The following is a 23141-nucleotide window of genomic DNA, read 5'->3' as shown; positions in this document are numbered from 1 at the left end:
ACGAGAGGGGCAAGGCAGCCGTGGGGAGGCTGATACCCTCCCACCACCCGCCTTTAGCCGGTTTTCAGAAAAAAAAATCTGATTTTTCGCAGTTGACCACACGGTGGAGATGTTTCATTCCTGCTTAGAGGGCACTGAAGGGGTCCGTTGCTAAGAGAGCTCAATAACAGACCTGACTTAAAGGGAAAAAACACTTTAAGGTGTAATTGAAATGCACTTCAGATAAAGCTAATAACTCATATAAACAAAACAAATTATTACTTTCGTCTTGCAGAATACTTTCTGGAGTTGCTGTCTGCTCTGCTTTATTTCACAGTGAAATAAATGAATAGGTTTCATTCTGTACCTATAACAAGAAATGGCTAAATCATGCTTATTCTTTTAGTCCAACTGATTCTGAAATTCCCAGAAACAGAGGCTGTGGATTTTAAATCAAATTCATATATGTAGTAACATGCCCAGAACAGTTTTACTGCACTTAACAATTGGTTTCAATCCGTAACACTGAGAAGGTGAAAAAGAATTAATTTAATGGTGAGTTTTTGAACACAGACACATGAATACTGTACAGGGAATTATGCATACACATAACCTATAAAAGTTACGACACACATCACTTTATCTCCTATTTAAATGTTCAGATTCAGTCTCCAGTTCATAATGGCCTTTTGAGTCCCTCTGAAAGCAGAACGAATCTTTGCTTAAAAAAAAAAATTGCTTTAATATTTGTATTGCACTTGTTTAGTTTTCAGCCAGCCTGCTTTTCTTTACGTGGTCATAGTCTAATTTGTGGTTCAAAACTTGTTCCAAGTAACCACTGTGCTATGTGCTTCTTCCAGTGTTGAAAACTATGGCTGACGAAGTTAAATCTAACCAAAAATAACAACATTCTTCTGATGATAATGTTTTATTAGGTCATGAAACTGAAGGAGATGATAAAACACTTTCCAAAGGGGGCACTAATATAATTTACTAAGCTTGAATAGTAGATCTCCTAATACTGATAATAATTTTGGTCTTTCTGCTTATGCCATTCCTAGTAATTTGCATTGTTTGGAAGAAAAATCTCTTTAGCAGTGAAAAATTTGATACTCTTAAATTACTTCTTTTGAAGTGTTTTATCAAAATTGTATATTTCATAAAGTAGAAATTCAAATATAATATCTGCATTTGACCTCAAACTGCTTAGTGATGGAAGTCCAGAAAAATGTAAAGATTGCCTGAAGTCATGGGATATATTCCTTATCTTGAATAGAAGCATCCCATAAAAAGGATAAGAACTTACTCTGTGTTGACAAAGAGGTTTTCCCCTGAGAAGGCCATTGGCTACACAGCAAATACTCCAGATTACTGATTTCCATTCCAGGTGGAAGGAACTTCAATTTTCAATAATATACGTTACAGAGAAAATACAAAATACTTATATTGACTTAGGAGTTGCACCATTTTCTACTTGGAGAACAATGAATAGAAGGGGAAAGGATATTTTCTCTGACAAATGATAATAATTATCATGTAAGTTGCTTGGAAAAATAGCAAAAAAAGAAAAAAGCTAGAAAAGAGGTAACTTTCTATCTATACATCAGATGTACACACACACATAAAAATATCACCAAAGATATTCCTAACAATCCTTTCCATTTTAACCTCTGAAATACTTCAAATTATATGTAAAAAACTTTCTGGCAACTGATCAGACATAGAGTGGAATGTAACTTGAGTAAAACAGTATGATTTATTCCAGTGGGATTGGGGTTACTTTTCTTACATGTCTTTCTTGAAATAGCAGTGGATTTCAGGTGGCCAACAGCAGTAGCCTTGAGCCACCCAAAAGCCTTGGGCAGTTAGGAAACCTTCAGCCCAATCAATACAATTACATCACTAATCTGGCATTTGCAAAGGTGAAAGACAAAGTTAACAGAACTGCTATATATATATGTAAAGAGCAGCACACACTGTTATTTCAGACGTTTGAGTGTGGGAGATCTTTGTGGTAATAGCTAAAGAGAATGCTGCACACCTGGGATATATCAAAATAACAGAAAATAAAGATGTGTTGCAATCTGAAAGGTAGAAGATCTGTCTCTGATTAACAGCAGAGCTGAAGTACTAGTAAGCAACATGTAGCCATCCTGTCCTTTCTTCAAGCTGTAGCTGTGCTGGAGAAGCTGCCATCAGTGTGTTTGGACACTGTGTTGCTTTGGAGAAAAAGCTGTCCCTTGAAAAAGCTCCCGTTGGCTCCCCCACCCACTACTTCAGCTGTCCCAGTACAACAAAGGCTGGCAGAACCACAGAGCTGACATTCAAGGAGAAGCAAATTAGTCAGCTTTCTTCATAGGAGCCTCACTTGCCTGCAGACACTGTTCTTTCCCATGATAGTTTTGTTACAAGCAACACTGTAAATGGTCCCAGCAAGCAACTGTGTCATACTTATTTCTACTGACATTTTTCTTCTTCATTCAAGTCAGTTAAATCCTTTCACTAGCATGTCTACTGTAAACTATTCTGAATCTGAACTTTCTTTACAAGTTCTGCCTGCACATAATGAACTTGCAAGTGTACATATATATATATTTATAGCGTACTGTTGGTGACACATTTAATGCATCCTTGACTCATTCCTAGCTCATGATTCCTGTCTTTTTGGTACTAAAGTTTCTTATGCAGACATCATGCCTGATCCTCCATTCTGTCTATCATCTGTTTTGTATCCTCTACCCCTGACTCAGATTTTGGATGCACGCTATTGCTTTTTCTGATGGAAAACACCATGGTACATCACCACTGATTAAAGCTTCCTAATAGGAAAGTTAGCATTTAAAGGTTTCAAAACAAAATGTTTTGAAATGTAGGTTCTGCCTTACAAACAACATGGCATCTATACATCCATATAGCAAATACAAGAAAATGAGCCCAAAACTGAGCCTACAGTGTTTTTTACTTCCCCAGGAATCACAGAATCCCAAGGGTTGGAAGGGACCTCAAAAGATCATCTAGTCCAACCCCCCTGCAAGAGCAGGGTAACCTACAGTACATCACACAGGAACTTGTCCAGGCGGGCCTTGAATATCTCCAGTGTAGGAGACTCCACAACCCCCCTGGGCAACCTGTTCCAGTGCTCTGTCACTCTTACAGTAAAGAAGTTCTTCCTGATGTTAACGTGGAACTTCCTATGTTCCAGTTTACACCCATTGCCCCTTGTCCTATCACTGGATATCACTGAAAAAAGCCTAGCTCCATCATCCTGACACCTACCCTTCACATATTTGTAAACATTGATGAGGTCACCCCTCAGTCTCCTCTTTTGCAAGCTAAAGAGACCCAGCTCCCTCAGCCTCTCCTCATAAGGGAGATGTTCCACTCCCTTAATCATCTTTGTGGCTCTGCGCTGGACTCCTTCAAGCAATTCCCTGTCCTTCTTGAACAGAGGGGCCCAGAACTGGACGCAATATTCCAGATGCGGCCTCACCAAGGCTGAGTAGAGGGGGAGGAGAACCTCTCTTGACCTACTAACCACTCCCTTTCTAATGCACCCTAAGATGCCATTTGCCTTCTTGGCCACAAGAGCACATTGCTGGCTCATGGTCATCCTCCTATCCACCAGGACCCCCAGGTCCCTTTCCCCTTCACTACTTTCCAGCAGGTCAACCCCCAACCTGTACTGGTACATGGGGTTGTTCTTCCCCAGATGCAAGACTCTACACTTGCCCTTGTTAAATTTCATCAAGTTTCTCCCCGCCCAACTCTCCAGCCTGTCCAGGTCTCGCTGAATGGCAGCACAGTCCTCTGGTGTGTCAGCCACTCCTCCCAGTTTTGTGTCATCAGCAAACTTGCTGAGGGTGCACTCAGTTCCCTCATCCAGGTCATTGATGAAAATATTAAACAGCACCGGTCCCAGCACCGACCCCTGAGGGACTCCACTAGTCACAGAATGGTCATAGGGAAGAGATTATAATGTGGAGTTCAATAATAAGAAGTAGGTCCCAACAAAGTTTATTTTGTAGCTGTGCGGTCAGTATTATTACACGGGATATTCCAGTAAGCTGGAGTCAGAGAGCTGTCAACTGAGATTTGTGAACAAAAGGCAAAGAAACTCTTCGTTTCCCTTTGGTTCATAGGGCATAGAGATTCTAAATTTAATTTGTATGCAGTTTTTTGGGACAATTGAAAAAACTCTGGGAAACCAACACTTAGCTGTGGATGAATAAGTTTTTCAAAACCAGGAAACAGCACATTCCCCCAGGACAAGCTGAGATCACCATGATATGCCCATTCGTTCTCTAATGACTTAACCTCTTGGGGAAAATCCAGTGAGCAGCATCTGGTTTACATCTACTCAAACTGTGTGTAGACCTGACTGCTGGAGTAAATAATGGCTCTCACACATTGATGGGTATGAAAAGATTTTCGTGGAAATCAGAGCGAATATTGCATACCCACTTCTTACTTCATTTTGGAGCTTGGGTGCAAAACTGTGCCTAGAAATCTCAGTGCTCCAAATTCAGATAGCCCTAATGGGCCTTATGTTATACCTGACAAGCTAGCTGAAGTTTTATGAGTTGCACTCAGTGCTCCAAATTCAGATAGCCCTAATGGGCCTTATGTTATACCTGACAAGCTAGCTGAAGTTTTATGAGTTGCACAGATGTATGGAGTGAATCTGCCTGGTCAGCCACAGCCACTCACTTTCTCTGGGCACCTGGAAGTCTTCTTGCCATGATGGCTCTTCTGGTGAGCCCTCTGCTTCACAGGGGTTTCAGCTATTCTTTCAGCTAAGTGCCTGTTCTGTAAGAAACTAGCAATGGATATAGCCCTATTGGCTCACATACTTTAGGACTTCCATTTTCTTCCATCAACATTTTTATTTTAAAATTTACAGAAATAAACCAAAAATGTCCCACATTGCTTCCTTGCCTATGTCCTCCACTCCCAAACAGTTCAGCAATTAGGGGTTCACATCACATAAGAAGGTTCAGCTCTTTTATTTCTATTCTTCCAAGAGAGTACCTTTTCCCTTCAGGATCTTAATGATTTTGAGATGGAAATCTCTCCTATCAGAACTGCTCTGCTTGTGTAAATAACTAAATATCCACTGGGTATTAACCTGGTTCTCTCTTAGCCCAAGCCATTTGCTTTACTGGGCACCTGCTCCTTCTCTCTCCACACAGAAATACCATCCTAAAGCTGAAAAGTCTTTCCCAACAAATGCTTCTTCAAAACTGGTATATATTAATGAAAAAGTTTGGTTAGTATTTTAGCGGGGTTTTTTCCCCATAAAAAAAAAAAAAAAAAAAGAAAATGACATTTAGAAAAAATCCCAACCAGCTCTGTGTATAGAGTCCCTGCCCTTTGACCTGTTGCTGCACCAGTTTTCCAAAATCCAAGCTGCTAATTTCTAGAAGGTGTTCTTCATGTACCCCTGCAGGAGGCAGTTACAGGAATCGGGGGGTGATCTTTCTGAACACCTTTCCTCACCATGCTATTCAGCATGTTTCTGAGAGGACCCTGTCTTTTTATTATTTCACAGAGCCAGAAATTACTTAACTTCCAAAGCTGCAGTTTGAGAGGAGAAAAAAATGAAAAATAAAAAAATAAAAAAATAATCCCTTATCCTGGATGGAAAGTCTGACAGAAAATACTGTATTGAAGGTTTTTTTTGGGGATGTATAAGGGTATTCGGGATCTGTCTCAGTCAAACAGGGATATTGTATTAACCAACCCTAGATCCTCAGCTGCAATACACTGGCATTGCTCCATTAATTTTAATATCACTCCATCAGTTTACACTAGCTAATCATCCTCACCAAATGTTTAACAAACACCTAGAAGCGCTGCTCACTATATCCTTCACACAAGTACATCACTCTCTTGATTTTCTCTTTCTAATAAAATCTTAGTTTTAACTCCTGTTGGTCTCTGCATTTACTTCTTTCCCTTCCTAGATTACACAGTGATGTTTTATTTACAAAATTCTTCACCATTCGTGCTAGTTCATGTCTTTAAAAAAAAATAAAATTCTATTTAAATCACTGTTTGTCTTTCTTCACTGCTTTTCTAATATTAATTTCAATGGGTTTTTTTTCATTGTTTTTTTCTTGTAGTCTATTACTGCTTTGTTTCAATGTCATCCTCACATTCATAAGCTTCCTTTTCTGGCTGTTTCTTTCCTATATACAAGTATGAGAAATAAGTGAATTAAACTGAACGGCAGGATGTGACTGGAGAATATATAGGAAAAGCCTATCCCTATTAATCAATTTATCAAGAAACTGGGAAGAAATACAAATAAAAGGTCAATAGAGTAATGATCCAGCAAAGAACTGCATTGAATCCCCTGGCTTTGAAATGAATGGAAGTTTTGTTACCAGAGTCAACAGCAGGAAGATTATAACCCTTTCTTCTTTCCCTTGCCTACACATGAAATTCTTATACTCTCACATAATGCTTTGCTATCTGAGTTCCTAACAAACTTGAAAATATTTATATTCACCAAATCCCTATGGTATAGGGAAAGCACCATTGTCCACATTTTACCACATAGAAAAATATGTGGTAAATATGGCCACATAGTTTTCTTTATGTTAGAGCTGGCTGAAAGCAGTTTAGTGACTGAGGTACTGACTTGCACACCATGGGAAATGAAGAAAACATAACTAGAGAAATTTAGTTCTTAGTGGGTTAGGTTGTTGCCTGGATATTTGCTTGACAGTACAGAAAAACTCTGCTGCTGACTGAGGTATCTCAGCTGGGTAAAGCTAGAAAGGACAAATTTAAATCTGCTTTACCCACTGCAGCAACAAGAGAAAGTCTGTAGCTGAGATATTGCAGTCATCTGCTGAATCCAGGTACAAGACTATTCTTGCTCCTCTTGTATGTCTTTTCCCCTCTTTCATTCTAGAAATTTCACTAACAATCAGCACTATTACAATAGGGTACCAATGTGATTCTGAAATAACTCTAGCTTAAAATTCAAGTAAGCAATTCCAAGTAAATGCTACTACCTTTCAAAATGTTTTCTTTAATGGGAACAGCATTTTGTAAGAATGCTCTTACGGTAAACCCATTTCATTACATGATGAGAAAGAGAGACAGAGAATATTCCATGACAAATATTTTATACACGAATCTGTGGTTCATGATGTGTCAGTGATACTTGAACTGTGACACTTGAGCTAGAGATCATCAACTACACTTCTAGGATTGGTAGACAAGTATAGATATTTGATCTCTTGCATTTTTTTGCTTTTAATCTTTCTTGCATTATCTGTAGATGAGGCACTGTCATGTCCCAAGCACACCTACAGGTTGAGCAGAGAAGAGGTTCAGAGCAGCCTTGCAGAGAAGGACTTGGGGGTGTTGGTCAATGAGAAAATGAACATGAGCCGGCTTCGGTGTGCGCTTGCAGCCCAGAAAGCCAACTGTATCGTGGGCTGCATCAAGAGGAATGTTACCAGCAGGTCAAAGGAGGTGATCCTGCCCCTCTACTCTGCTCTCGTGAGACCTCACTTGGAGTATTGTGTACAGTTCTGGTGTCCTCAACATAAAAAGAACATGGAACTGTTGGAACAAGTCCAGAGGGGGGCCACAAAGATGATCAGGGGACTGGAGCTCTTCCTGTGTGAAGATAGGCTGAGAAAGTTGGGGCAGTTCAGCCTGGAGAAGAGAAGGCTGCGTGGAGACCTGTTAGCAGCCTTCCAGTATCTGAAGGGGGGCTATAGGCATGCTGGGGAGGGACGATTCATTAGGGACTGTAGTGACAAGACGAGGAGTAACGTGTTAAAACTTAAACAGGGGAAGTTTAGATTGTATATAAGGAGGAAGTTCCTTACTGTGAGGGTGGTGAGGCACTGGAATGGGTTGCACAGGGAAGCTGTGAATGCTCCATCCCTGGCGGTGTTCAAGGCCAGGTTGGACAAAGCCTTGGGTGAGATGGTTTAGTGTGAGGTGTCCCTGCCCTTGACAGGGAGGTTGGAACTAGATGAACTTAAGGTCCTTTCCAACCCTAGCTATTCTATGATTCTATGGTTCATACTGTCATTGCACAGGAATATTATGATGTTTTTTTCAGTCTAATACATTAACATGAATGTAAAAAATAAACATTCTCTGCTAGAATTATTCTCTAACTCATACATGGGTTATTTGACAGTTTGGATGGTCTGTAAAGCTGAGAAAGACTCACCTATATAGCTAAGAGGAGTACTGCAGGCAGAGTAAAACACAGGACTTACCCCTATTGTTCCAAAACTTTCAGGTTTTCTTCTAATTTTTTTCTTACAAAGGTGTCTCCATAACCATTTGATCAGATACCACAGAGACTTTGGACTTGGTATGACATTAAAAGGAGTGGGCAGAGTTCCTCCTTCTTCGAAGTAACTCATCCAGAGTTTTGTTCGAGCAAACTTCCACTCAATGTCTGCATGATCCTGCCCACAGGAAACACAACACCAGCACAGATGTTGCTTTAATTAAGGAGGTGAAACAAACATCAACAAAAATCTGAAAACCTAAAATTAGAACAACTTTGAAATATGAAATGCATTTTCTTGTTAAAATTGAATTAATTTTCTTGTTAAAATAGTTGAATCTTCTTTTGACAGAAGGTCTTTAACACAAAACAAAGCTAAGCTACTTTACTTCAGTATACACACAATATCTGCAGGTCGTAGGTTTTGTAAGTGTCCTTCTCTTAGATTCAAGACCATACAAGGCTAGACGAGCTCCATCAGCCCAGGTCTGAAGATAGGAGTTTTCCTTCTCCTGTGAGGAAGGCCTGTCTTTGCTAACTAAGATTCAGGGTGGGCTTTAACCCGCACATTCTGAGCAAGACTGTAATTTCCTGGGTCAATCTCGAGCGACCACTATCTCGAGCCGTGGCAGTTAAACCTCAGGTGTAAAGGGTGTGGCCAGTTCTGCGCAAGCTGTGCCTCACCTAAAAAATCCACTGCGCAGGCTGGAAGGGCTTACTCTCACTTGTCTGTATGGACAGGCGAGGGGCGAAACGGCAGGTGACAAGGTGCATGGGAAGCTGCAGATCCAACCTTGCATGTGGGTGGACCACAGCATGGGTAGCTCAAGATTACTCAGGAGATGACAGTCCTGGTCGGACACTCCCTGATTTCCTAAGCATCCTTTCCCAAACAATTTGCATATCCCACATGCCCTTGGTCATCGTGCTTGCAGTAAGCGTGGGCAAAGCCCTTCCCAAATCCTCGCTTGCAAAGCCAAGCCATCAATCAGTCAATCAAAACATACAATATATATCCACTTTTAACTTTTCTTTCATTGCTACAGGCTTTTAAATAAACAAAAGATAATTATAAGCAGAAAAATGTTACATTTCTGAAAGAGATGGGTATTTTTATAATAGCAGCTTATCATTATTCCACACAGATCACTCTAATTACTCTGCTGAGTAGCAGCTTCAACAAGTGTGTAAGTCTCACAAACTCTCTTAGTAACTGACAGCCCCAGAAATTCTCAAATAGCTTATCCAACAAATCATGAGGCTACTTAAAACTGTTGAGCTGAATATCTCCTTTTCCTTCTGCTTCAGATCTATATATTCAGATCCTATTTAGGTTGTGGGAGGGTTATATTTTTTTTTTTAATTTTATTTTGAAATTTTATTTCTTTTGGATTCTATAGAATAATTTTGAAATTTGAATTTGTATAATTTTGAAAAAAAAACCCCTGAAGTCCGTGTAAAGACTGCTAAATATAGCAGCTGAGCAAGAAGTTTAAATTTACAATATTGTATTTCGATGACAACCATAGTAGGTCTAGCCCTAGCCTTTAATCTTTAATTAAACAAAATAAAAAATTTAGAAGCTGTAGTGGGAAAACTATTCTAACTGCAGTCTTAGTTTTGATGGCCCAGTATGTTGTGATATTGTGTACCAGACTTTGCCAACTAGCACTATATAAACACATGTAGTCAGTATTTCTTTTGTGGAAAAACTTGTAATTTTCTGATTAGAAAAAGAAAAAAAAAAAAAAAAAGGGCATTTTAAAAATCTAAGACCATGAAGCTTTCTTTCATTTGTTTGCTTTCTTCATGATTATATTAGAGTTACCGTATGATGAATCAGTGTTTATTTTCATTAGCCTTCTTAATAGACAGCTGAGAAATAGCACAGTAGCTTTGCTAAGGATGAAGACAGGTTTTGTTGAAGGAGAAAAATAGAATGACTGCAAAAGGGAAGTAATGATGTTTTGTTTGAATTGCTAATGGGCCCAGAATTGTCCAAGAAACATCCAATTTCTATTATCTGTATATTCATGATCTATGAAAATAAAAAAAAAAAAATCAGCCTTTTAAAGGTTAATAAATACAATGCTTTAAAAATAAAGCAGAGACAGAATAATCTTTGGCAGGGTCTCTTACAGCTTGGGCAGGGCAGCAGCTCCTGTCACTTGCCAACAGCTTTAGGACACCCTTAACCCATAAGCTGGCTTCTGCAGCAGGGCCACCTCTTCCTCATTCAGAGTTGTGGGGAAATTCCCCTCTGTCCAATCTATCAGTGGTCTGGTTTCTGGGTCCTTCCAGAACAGTGCAAAGGAATTAGAATGAATCAGAGAATTTGTCCCAATACCCTGTCTGTAAAAAACATTTATTGCTAGAAAAATAGGATGTAGGAACAGAGAGAAGATATGTATTATAAATTATCTAAGGATACAACTTACAGCAATAAGTTGGTAAGAATTATTCATCATGGCTATTAGCATGTTGAGTAGAACAACCAGGGAGATTACATTATAGGTACCAAACATGGTGGCCCCAACAAATTCAGTAAATTCATGCCTTGCTTTCACATTGGTCACATAGAGATTGATGAGTCCAAATATAGACCAGAATAATGACTGCAGCGTTTCAAATAATCTGAAAAACAAAACCCAAAAGGACTAGTTGTATAATAACAACACATGTACTTTCCAGATTGTTCAGGTTTTCCCCAAACACACAAAAGTCTGTGACTTGCTTGAAATAAATGATACTTATCACAATAGAAGCAACATATACAGGATATCTTTCTAGGGAAATGATGGCTTAATGTTTCAAATCTGAGCTTCTAGATACACGATACTGAATCTGTAAATAAGCCTGCGAGTAAAAGGCTGATCTTGTACAAACTTCTGAGGGATAACATAGTTTTAGAAATCTTATTTTAGACACCTGCCCTTGAAGGCATTTTGACCCGTTGTCTCGACTGTATAGGGTAGAATAAGGATCCAAAAGTAACTCAATGGTTGTGTTTAAATCAGGATGTTAAAACAATTACAGTATCCTCATACATACTTGGTGTTGTCAGTTTATGCAATTTCTGGTTTATGCTGAGAGCCACTGAGATAAAAGGAGTTGTATAATTAGAATGACATTATTATCATTAGCATATGTTTTGTTTTCCCAAGAATAGAGGCATTAAAAAGACAAACATGCTGCTCAAATGAAACTTCTGCTTTTACAACTAAAGTATACGATATTCCCTTAGAGAAGCTTGGGACAAGAGCTATGAAGCTAAATAACAATAACCAACTTCAAAAAGATTCCTCTGCATCTAGACAGTTTGACATAATTTTCCTTTTGTACAATGTTCAGCTACACTACAGTATAGTGTCATAAGGATGGGTTCTGGTTAGACCCTTTACTCATGAAAAGTTTGGAGCAAAATTTTCTGCTTGCCTGGTCCCATATGTTGGTATTAATTGGAGTGAGTTTTCTCAATGGCCTCTCTCCTGCTCCTTAACCCTGACACCAGGAAGAGGTTACTTGGACAGGATGTGTGGGCCACCAGTGCTGCCCCCACTGCACCCGGAAAAGGGAGGCTGCTGAACTGCGGGGACTCGTAGCACCCTGGGCAGTCCTGCATGCAGGGACCTGCTGTCCCGAACTGGGCAAAACATAACCCTTCAAGTCCTTTTCCTACCAAATGCTATCATCTGTGAAACAGAACTTTACCATGCAACCCAGTACAGTGCTGTCCCACAGAGAAACCTGAAAGCGCAGTATGCTTTTACTTATAGTAACTCCAGGCCCTGAATCTCTGTGCCTGTAGTACAGTGTATATGAGTGACAAAGTACCGCTCTGGAGTCTCTGGTATGGTTTGCACTTGCCTGAGCACAAACTGAACAACCACTATTCTCCCCTGCTCAAATGCAGAAAAGACTCTGCAGAAAAGACTCACGATGGTTTGCTTGACATCACCTCCCATCACTACTGCCAGTAGCTCCCCACTATTTCCCAAATATTGCTTCCATAAATACAGAGCTCTAAAAAATTTCCTTGTGCCTTTCTGTTTAGATCACACAAAGTTTAAAACTGCATAAGATGTTATTAATATGCAAAATAAATACACATGCCTGAGCAAAGTGACTTGATTAAGATGATGTAAAAGGTGCTATTTTTATAAAATTATTTACTTTGAGAATGAAGCCATTGGTAATAAACATATTTTAAAAACAGCCTAAATATGATTCATAGGAGGTAATAGGGAACAGGTATTTATAGTAAGATTTTGATTCAGATTGAAAGTTGAAAGATGGGATAGGGAATTAGTATTCATTTGGTAGAGTTTTGGAACTATAGATAAACTACAGAACAGAGTGAAGTAAAATTGTTTTTCAAGTGAAAAAAAAAAATAAAATAGACTTTGAACCAGAAATTAGAATACAGTATTTGATTGTGTGGAGTAGACTCAGTTTCAGTAGAAGGCTGGACTGAATGCTTTTCCCTGCCTCAGCTTATCACATTTACAAAGAATTTTCATGCTTTAGACAACCAGACTAATTTAATGTCCACAAGTAGACATCACAGAAATGCAGTGCGACAGCTGCCTGGATGAGCAAGCTCTGATCTGGTGACCTTTTTCTCTTAATTCTAAACATGTACTTCCTAATATCATATTATCTCCCCCTTGTCTTTATTTTATCTTGCTATGTTTTGAGATATCATGATTTGTACAGACTTCACCGTAGTATGGGATGAACATCATTACAGATTGATTTAATGCTAATATTTATTTTTTTGTATTAGGGTAACTTTGGATGTGTCTGTCAGGACACCGCTGTAATACCAATAGAAACAGACAGCTTCTTTCCTGTAAACAACATCTAAGTGATTAAAATACTAAGGACAGAAGGGGAGGATAGAAATAGATCAGCCACTTACGTTGAAAATGCATTATTCTGCTTTTCACATCGTATTCCTTTGCAGTTGCCAGGTTCATTTGTCTCATAGTAGAAGTAAAGCTGGTTCAATCCATTTGCAAAAGCTAGCAGCACAAGGCAGTATATGAAGAGAAACTTCAAAATGTCCAGCAACATTCTTCCTAAAGATATCTGCAGAGGTCCCAGGTGAGAATTTGCAGTGAATAATGAGATCAAGCGTAGGGAGCTAAAGATGTTTGCAATTGCAAACAGGGCCTCGGCCACCAAGGTTGGATGCCACATGTCCCAGCTCTCCCGTGGAACTAACCCACTATACTGAAAACAAGCAGAAGGGAAGAAATTACTCCTCTATTTTTATGCATAAACAAGTATGTCAGTTTCTTTATAAACTCTTCAATTAATTTGCAGGTAGCACAATAAAACTAAATGTCTTTTGGAAAGCAACATGCCTTCAGGACATTTTTTTTTTATTTTAGCAAAACAAAAAAATGGGCAGGACTCATGTACTTGTCTTTCCTTTTCACCTGCAGGATGGTCTACAGTTTCTAGTTTTATGCAAGTCTAAAGCAAAAGGAACAGTTTTTGAACACCTGGGGTTTTATAATTACGAAACTTTCAGCTGTAAAATCGATAAATTACTTCTTTGGGGAACAGTCCAGATATGACAATGGTGGATAGAAACCCCCACGACATTGGCAAGATGGAAGAAAACATTTAATCAAGGAATAAATATATCACTTAATCAGTAACACCGGACCAATGATGAAAAAGCTGTTTATTAATGAACCATGGCAAACTGCTTGTGTGTCTCATTATTGAAGAGTCTGATCCCTGGAACTGTGACTCTTTACTGTTCCAGCTTTATCAAAAACTTCTTGAAGATGTTAGATGTTACTCTGAACCAAGGCTTAACTCCTGTGAAAGACTCATTATTTATTTAGTCTCATTAATCTGTTTTACAGAACATACCAGAATAAAGAATCTATGCTATGAAGTCCTCTAAAATGATGGGATGGTATAATATGAAGCAGATTTTAAAGAGGGACCATGCTGCAGTCTGTATTTACCTATTGTAGGCCACCCAGATGCATCCATCAGAGCTGCTAGTATGCCCTCAGTAGTAAGCAAAAGGACTCATCTGTGTCACTAAGGCCAGATGAAACAGCATAGCCTCTGCTGCACTCACCCTCCAAAGAAGGTGACAGCTCAGTGATGTGAGACCAGCTGAGGAACCTGGACATACGTAAGTTTATGGGACCTGACAAGATCCATCCTAGAGTCCTGACTGAGTTGGCAAGCCACTCCTCATGTTACCTGAAAAGTCAGTCAGGTAAAGGCCCTGGTGACAGGAAGAAAGGGACTCTGGGAACTGCTGACCTATCAGCCCTACCTGTGTGCCTCAGATCATTGAACAGATCCTTCTAGAAGCTAGGCTAAGGCACATGTAGGACAGAGAGATGTTTCAAGACAGTCAGCAAGGCTTTACCAAGGGCAAGGCCTGCCTGACCAACCTAGTGGCCTTGTATGGTGGAGTGATTACATCAGTGGGCATGGCTACTTGTCCACTACTATATCAGCTACTGATGTCATCTATCTGGAATTTGTCAAGGCCTTTGATGCATCCCCCACAACATCCTTCTCTCTAAAGTGGAGAGATGGATTTGATGGGTAGATTGTTCAGTGGATGAGGAATTAGTTGGATGGTCACATATATGGCTCAATGTCCATACGGAGATCAGTGGCAAGTGGTGGTCTGCACTGGGATCAGTACTGTTTAATATCTTCATCAAGAACACAGACAGTGGGACTGAGTGCACACTGAGCAAGTTTGCAGATGACACCAAGCTGAATAGTACAGTTGACACACTCAAGGAACAAGCTGGCATCCAGAGGGACCTAGCAAAGCTCAAAAAGTGGGCCCATTTGAACATCATGAGGTTCAATGATACGTGCAGGGCCCTGCACTTGTGTCAGGGCAACCCCCGTTATTGATACAGGCTGGGTGATGATGAAGGGATTGAGAACAGCTCTAAGGAGAAGAACTTTTGGAGTACTGGTGGCTAAAAAAACTGGACACGAGCTGGTAATGTGTGCTTGCAGCTCAGAAAGCCAGTAACATCCTGGGCTGCATCAAAAGAAGTGTGACCTGCAGGTTGAGGGAGGTGGTTCTGCCCCTCTGCTCTGGTAAGATCCCACCTGGAGTACTGCACCCAGCTCTGGAGTCCTCAATACAGGAAAGACACAGACCTGTTGGAGTGGGTCCAGAGGAAGGCCACAAAAATAATCAGATGGATGGAACATCTCTCCTATGAGGAAACACTATGAGAATTGGGCTTGTTGAGCCTGGAGAAAAAAAGCCCCAAGGAGACCTTATTGCAGCCTTTCAATACTCAAAGAGGGCTTATAGGAGAGATGAGTACAGACTTTATAGCAGGGCCTGTTGCAACAGGATGAGGAATAATGGTTTTGAAGTAGAAGAGGGTAGATTCAGACTACATATAAGAAAGATTTGTTTATTTTTTTTTTTTTTATGAGGCTGGTGAAACACTGGAACAGGCTGTCCGGAAAAGATGCCCCATCCCTGGCAGTGTTCAAGGTCAGGTTGGACAGGGCTTTGTGCAACCTGGTGGAATATGTCCCTGCCCATGGCACAGGAGTTGGAACAAGATGATTTTTAAGGTCCCTTCCAACCAAGCCTATTCTATGATTCTATGTAAAATTTGAGATGTACTTATTTTATCTGAATACTACTTATTTTATCTGAATACTGGCAATGAAACATATAACTTTGAGTTATCTTAGCAGTTCTCTCATCCTGGAATGATATTCTTACACAATCCTGTCACCTGCTGTAAATAATATACATCTGCTTAACTACTATGTCAGTCAGAGAGCCTTGAATGGGCAATAAATATTACATTTTCCTCTGGGAACATTTATCACACAGGACAGTAGTATAAGGGGATTCTCATAATCTTACTCAAGAGAGTTAGTTAGAATATTTTTTTAGGTGGCTTGAGCTGGCTCATAGAAGATAGAATTTAGCACTAGGCTTACATACTAGATTTAATAAACACAGAAAAGCTTTATTTTAGAAAAACCTATCTTGCAAAGTTTGGGAAATTAAACTAAAAAATTTAAATCAAAATGTACTGTTTACTTTTGGCACCCTCTCAATCTCATCTGGCATAGAGGCTTTTGCATGTATTTGAAGGAAATGTGGCTGGGTATTAAATTAAGCTTGTATTATTCTGTTCATATGTTTCAACTGACTACCACAAGTGAAGCTCTTTTAAGAAACAAAAAAATATTTGGGTGCAATGTTGCATATGTAGTAAAAAAATAATAGCTGCAGAACCAACCTGCTTATGAACTGTATTCATTATGATTGGCATGCAGGCACTAATTTAGAGTGTATCTAGTATCTGGCACATTATCCCAGATACTGTCACCTTGGAATTTGATTACCTTAAGCAGAAGCTATCTGGAAGATGAAAGGATGCCTTCTAATTAATATTATTCTAAAATGAATAACTGGCCATCTCCAATGCTTTGGAAACATGCATTTTCAATGAACTACTTGCTTTGTTACATGGGACAGAGAAATTATTATTTTCCAGTTACCTTATGATAAGGCATCCTTGTATGTAAAAAGGCATTTCATCAGCTTTAAATCACAGATCTCCTGACACTTTCAGGCACCTCACACTTTCAGGCACCTCACTCTTTCAGACAACAGCTCCAAGTTTCATTGAGTGAGAAGACTCCCAAAGGTTTGCAGCTAGAGAGCCATCACGCCAAAATTCTTTTGTCACAGGAGGAGAATGGTGTGTCAACAGATCACAGGCCTTTGCTCATCCCTGCCCCTGATCGATTGACACGTGTAAGCTTGTAAATACACAAGAAGGTATAAATTAGAGGTTCCTTTGTTCCTCTATACCTATGGCAGGGCTGCAGGAGGAACTGTTTGAGTAGAACGAGCTCTAACAAGCTACTTGATGGCTGTCTCCTATTCCTAGCTAAAAGGATCTTGGCAGAAGAGAGACTCTCCATCCATGCATACAGGGTAGCTGGTAGTAGGGAACCTGAAACATCTGAAATATAATGCTGATGACAGTGGCCAGTAAAAATGGGCTTGTTTTCTTTACTTGAATGTGACAAGAGCTCCATGACAGATGGCAAGAAATGCTTTCATTTCCTTTCAGATATGGCTTCCTTGCACTTTAGACCATTTTTTGGTTAAAATATTTTATGAGGAATTTCTATCATGTTATGGATTCATGTTGAATATATGCAAAATGCAACATATAATCATAGAATAGCTAAGGTTGGAAAGGACCTTAAGATCATCTAGTTCCAAACCCCTGCCATGGGCAGGGACACCACACAGTAAACCATGTCACCCAAGATTCCCTCCAACCTGACCTTGAACACTGCCAGGGATGGAGCATTTATCATGTTACATGGCTTTGGAAAGGAGGGCTATTTTGCTGTAGTATAAGTCAAACAGTGGGAATACAAAACTATTAACAAAAAGTCCACGAAAAGGATGGGAAAATGAACATACCCAGCCTTAAGTGACCATTTTATCCAATTCAGCTTTACTTTTTCATGTTGCATTTATTATGAATTTTCAAAACAAAGTTAAAATCCTGCTCTTCACCTTTTTTCCTTTTTTTTTTTTCCCCCCACTTAATTTTGAATAAATATTTTTCTTGTAGCCCTGGCTGGAAATTCTGCATGGTATATAAAATTCCATTAGGCACAATAATTTCTTATTGAAAACCAGGCAAAACCTAACACAAAACATATTTTTGTGCAAACGTTATTAAATATTACCAGTGATTATCCTTTTCCAAGAAAATTACAGTATGGCTGTTCAGGGTCAAATAACAAAAGATTGCCTCACGCAATAATAAGGAAGTATAAATCACAATGTTTTGTTTGCTCTTATCCTAGTCTAGCTTTTTGTCACTTCTAAGGTTGAGAACACTGAAATTCAGAAGAAAGTTTGAAGAAGCCTAATTTCATTTATCTTTATTTTGCCAATTTTTTAAAAATACTTTACCTTTGAAAATGCAACAATTTTCAAGGAGATTGTTGCTAAGTACAAGGAGTTCATTACAAAATCCATAAGGTTCCACCAATCATGAATGTAGTCCTGTAGTCCACCATCCCACATCTGTTTAATTTCACCCCAAATAAAACCTGTAAATAAAACATAATTCATTAAGCATGAATATTCAATAAATAAGGCTGTGACTATTCTAGACACTTATTTCACAATGGATTGATTCTTCTTCCATTAATTATAAAGGGAAGGTGGATAAGTGCTCTAAATTACACATCTAGTAAGATGTAATTTTATCTTCCCACTAATTTTTTCTGGAATTAATTTGTCAGGCAAAATAAAAAAAAAAAAAAAAATCATCTGCTCATACAAGGGCAATTTCTTTGGCTTTATTCAAGCTTTTCCCCATTACACTTATCTTTATAAGCAAAAAAACAAAACAAAAACAAAAACAAAAAAACAACCAGACAACTTTGTCCTTGATTATCTGCTGCCATATATCATTAACTAGAAAGTTTGACTGCAGGAGTCAATCCAGCACACTAATTTATTTCAGTTAGAACACACACAGTAAGAGAATTTCTACTGTTATTGCCAATGCTGAAGTCTCCCTTTTGCATAGGAAAGAGTAGTTTCTTCAGTGGAATATTTTTTCTTAATTCTTTCCGTTGGGATATGAAGGAATGGAAACTTTTCAGGTGTGGAGAGCATGCATTGTGCTGGACATAAAGTGATACAGAAATATTAAATCCCAATGGGAAATTTTGCAAGTTGTCTGACATGAACTTGGTATAACAGCTCTAGAAACAACTGTGTGGAGATTCTCTAATGCTATAAACATTAAAACATCTCTGAAGAAAATAGTCACATTATTGTATAATATAGTACACTAAACCAATATGTAACATTCAAATGCATACTTTATATTATTATCTACAGAGCTCTTTTGATAAAAATCCTAATTGAACTTTCAATTTTTCACAGTTCATTATTTTCTTAAAGGAATTTCTTACTTTTGTCCTCATCAAAGGAACAAAATTCACCACAAAAGGGAGCAATCTCTCAGATGTAGCTGTTGAGAACTGTTAATTCAACACAGCTTTTCTCCACTCACTTATCACATGTTCGTTTAGAAAATATTGAAAAAAACCCCTGCAGGAGACTATATATAGAGTCCTGTATCACTCCAAGGTTCAAGGCCCTAATTTTGTTGGACCTTATGCATGTTGTCTCAATGGTCTTTTAGATGACTGCATGGAAAACTTATGTCTTCTCTCAAACATGATACCTAACAAGTGATTTCTGGTCTATTTTTGTTGTGCCAGGTAGTTTATTGAGTTATTTGGAAGGTAGGAGGTGGATAGATGGGAGAAGTACAATTCCATTTTGCAACGTTTTGGCTTGAGCCTTTCTGTCTCCCGACTGCTTTCAAAAGGAAAGGTTCCCTTCCTCACTACTTTCTCCCCTCAAACCTCGGCTACATATTCCCATCTTGTTTCTGTGTGCCATCACCAATAACCACAAGCCTCAAGAGTATCTGAATCATCTGACTGGTCCAGCAACTTTCATTTTCATAGAGTTAATTTCCAGCCATGCCACCACCACTATTTCAGGATTCTGCAGAGCTAGGGGAACACATTCTAAGAAAGGACCAGGATGATTACAATTCTATCTTTAGGTTATCTGATAAAAACAATATACAAAATATAGCACTGTTAAAAAGCTAACATTTCTTTTCAAGCTACAATCAATTGTGATGAGTCAGCGTGAGAAAACAGTTGAACATTACTACATGGCAAGGGTCAATATCCACAATTTCTACTGCTGCTGTTAACTGCCCAAGTGCCATCACAAAGGGAACATACCTTCACAGGGCTACCAGCAGACTCCTAACTGCCAGCCTGTTTCAGCCTGTTAAATGGCTTAACCACTTACTCTTCAAAGAGTTGGTCACTCCCAACACACAGTATGAACATGATGACAGCAGGGAAGGTTGCCCCTTTCCTCCACAGTTCCCTCGAACCTGCAACATGCAGTACATGTACTTGCAAATACCTCTGCTTGCTCTTCCACTAATTTTTAGACATAACATGTTAAGCATCATCAGGTCATCAAAGCAGATGTTTTGTGGGCTGCAATATACCACTCATATCTCACACACTGCTCTAAATCATGCCTGTTCCACCTGCAGAACATCAAATGAAAATCAGCATCGTGCCACAGGAGCCTGAAGAGCCTGAGGAGACCTGGCTCCACGCTCAGAGGAGACCAACTCTCTGTAAGACAGATATGGCCCCTAAGCCTTGGTGTTAAGAGAACAGTTCCTTGCTCTTTTTTGTTTTATAATACAGATGTAGCCCCAGGATCTTGACACTGGGAAGACTGCTATGGCGCAGAAAGCAGACAGTTGCATTGATAGAACTCCAAATAGAAAGGCTTTACAGAAATAAATACATGCATTCATAGAATTAAATAAACTCTTTTGTAATTCATCACAATTAAGCATTTCCTTTGAAACACACTTTAAAAACAGAGCAGAAATAGCTTAGCATGATTAATAAGATGAATACTTAAGTGGGAGGCTGCAGGTTCATTAAAGTCTTCTGCCAAGACATTCCATGATTCACAGCTAGCCAAAGATGTGAGCTGACACAACGGCAACAGGGCTGTTCCCTGCAATAGTGTTGCTCAGCATTATATGCTTTGATAGCACTGCCTAAAATATAATAGAATTATGTACAAATTGAAAAAGAAACACTGACTAATGCTTCTGCATTTCATCTGTTTTTATTTGTCTGTGAGTGAAAAGCCACACTGTTTTTCCAAGCATTTCAAGGGCTTCAGAAAATGAAATGTAATTGTAAAGTTGATGTGGCAGCTGAAAGTTCTGAGTATACTTTGATATTGGAATAGCAGTGGTTCTAAATTTTTTCTTTGTTCAGTACATCTTTGGTGTTCATCCTGATGCAGGGCTTGTTCCTTTCAAGCAAATGATAATGGAAAACTGGAAATCCCACATTTTGTTGGCTGCAATGGAGAGGTGATAGTTTAGTCTTTTTGCCTGATAAAGCATCTAAGTGCAAACTCCAGATATACAAATACAGTTACTGAGATCTTACAGGACTTTGGAGAACTGGAACCTAGGCGGACTCATGGGTGCTACATTTGTGTCAGACACACAGTCCATGTACTCACAGTAGAGCTTCCCAAACATGCCTTATTTAAGGCAAAACTTTGAAGTTACCAAGTTCTAAGGCTGATATTGCCAAAATTCAGAACTTCAGGGCAATCTCACCCTGAGATGATGAGCACCAAGGTCAGTTCTTGCAGGTACCAGGTCTCTATGGGGAGGTATCCTGAGGGGTGCTCAATTGGAGCAATGAATGCTGGAAGAACTGGGATTTCTTGAGTTCTGTAAATCCTCCCAAGTGTACCTGAATGATTATCCTAGAAAAGTGTACTCTGAAATCCTGGAGCCTTTCTGGTTCAGCAAAGCTGAAGACTTCTCTAAGGCCTGGTGAGCTTACATGTCAGAGCTATTCTGAGCAACAAACCTCAGGGATTCCCAGTTGTGCTGTTTAAGATCAATTTATGGTCACAGAGAGAGAGATCTTGAAATCTTGTTTTAGATCATAGCGACATCTTTTTGCAAGCAGGTAGGGTCAGGTGGGAGGAAAGTTAGTCAGCTCTTACTTTCACAGGGTCTGATACAATATGCCAATTTTGTTCTGTTACATTAATTGGAAGAATAAGGAAAAGGCTAGGAAGATCTGGGGGGGGGGGGGGGGGGGGAGGGTGTTAATTAAAAAACAGCATCCAGAGATCAAGGCAGCATTGTCTGTGTGATGTTGCACACCTCCCTTTTCTATTTAAAAGACTTATGGATAGCTGGACACAACCTGACTTTATTATCTAAGGAGTCTTTTGGGCAATTATAAAATATGACCTGACATGGTGGAAGAGGAGAAGACATGCAGTTACAAGACTGTCTGGTAGGTGCATTGTTACAGTTAGGAAAGAAAACTAGATTCCAGGCATTGCCTGCTTATAAATGTGTGAAAGCAGCAATACTATCACATGGTGACAGAGCTCATGTCAGAGCTACTGCCCAGCAGCAAGAAAAAAGACTTCTCAACAAAGCAGGGGGAATATCACCAGCCTGCACACAGGTATCAGGGAAAAACTGCTGAAAGGAACCAGCTAAATGCAAGCGGTAGATCTAAAAGCAAGAGCCTTTAAGCAATCAGGCTGGGAATAAGTTCATTGCCCAAAGATACAGATTTCCTGGGAGAAAACAAGAATTTCCAGGGCAATACTCCTGTCACCTGCAGATGGGTCATTCTTCACATGAATTCTTCTGACTGAAAAGCGAGCCACGGAGGATCATGTTGAATTAAACAAGATGTCTGACTTCCAGATGCCTTTATTTAACTGAGATAAATCCATTCAGAGCAGATTTCACTGTTTTAGCTGGATAATCTTTGCTGTATTCTGGTTGTCTTTTTGCTCCGTGTCCTTCCTATCTCTTCATACCAGATAGATTTCACACTTGCCTCTTGTACCCTCACCTATCCATTCCCCATCACCCTGCTGTTATCATTTATTGCCACTTAAAGGGAAATCATCAGCCTTATGCACCTCTTCTGTTTCATTAATCAAGGACTTATATTGAAAAGTTGAAGGTAAGGCTTTCAAGCATTTGTTGCATTGTTTATAACTAGATAATGGAGCAGTAAGAGAGAAACAACAGCATGGGCATGAGATGATAAAAACAAATTTCATTAAGCACCCCGTGTTTTTAATGGATGAAATACATATAAATTCAGGGCAGGAAGCCCATAGACCACACAAAACCCTGGGAATGACACAAGAGGTTTCATATAGCACTGTGAAGTATTATAT

At 39.3% G+C, this 23141-nt stretch overlaps 1 protein-coding gene across 5 annotated transcripts in view; it reads right to left on the bottom strand.

Annotated features, from left to right (window-relative positions):
- Positions 1–23141, bottom strand: part of TRPC4 (transient receptor potential cation channel subfamily C member 4) — a 139301-nt gene that overhangs the window by 8511 nt on the left and 107649 nt on the right. For 4 of the 5 annotated variants that reach the window (XM_065678350.1, XM_065678351.1, XM_065678354.1 and 1 more), the window contains 4 exons: positions 18237–18376; positions 13170–13483; positions 10687–10882; positions 8232–8426 (listed from right to left, as the gene is read on the bottom strand). In XM_065678350.1, coding sequence (XP_065534422.1) covers positions 8232–8426; positions 10687–10882; positions 13170–13483; positions 18237–18376 — 845 coding nt within the window. The remainder of the gene's footprint in view (positions 1–8231; positions 8427–10686; positions 10883–13169; positions 13484–18236; positions 18377–23141) is intronic. The other variant, XM_065678352.1, reaches the window with a different exon arrangement.

The sequence above is a fragment of the Lathamus discolor genome, chromosome 4, assembly GCF_037157495.1.
Source record: "Lathamus discolor isolate bLatDis1 chromosome 4, bLatDis1.hap1, whole genome shotgun sequence".
Taxonomy (NCBI): Eukaryota; Metazoa; Chordata; class Aves; order Psittaciformes; family Psittacidae; genus Lathamus; species Lathamus discolor.
This window is presented reverse-complemented; position numbering and strand designations above follow the sequence as displayed.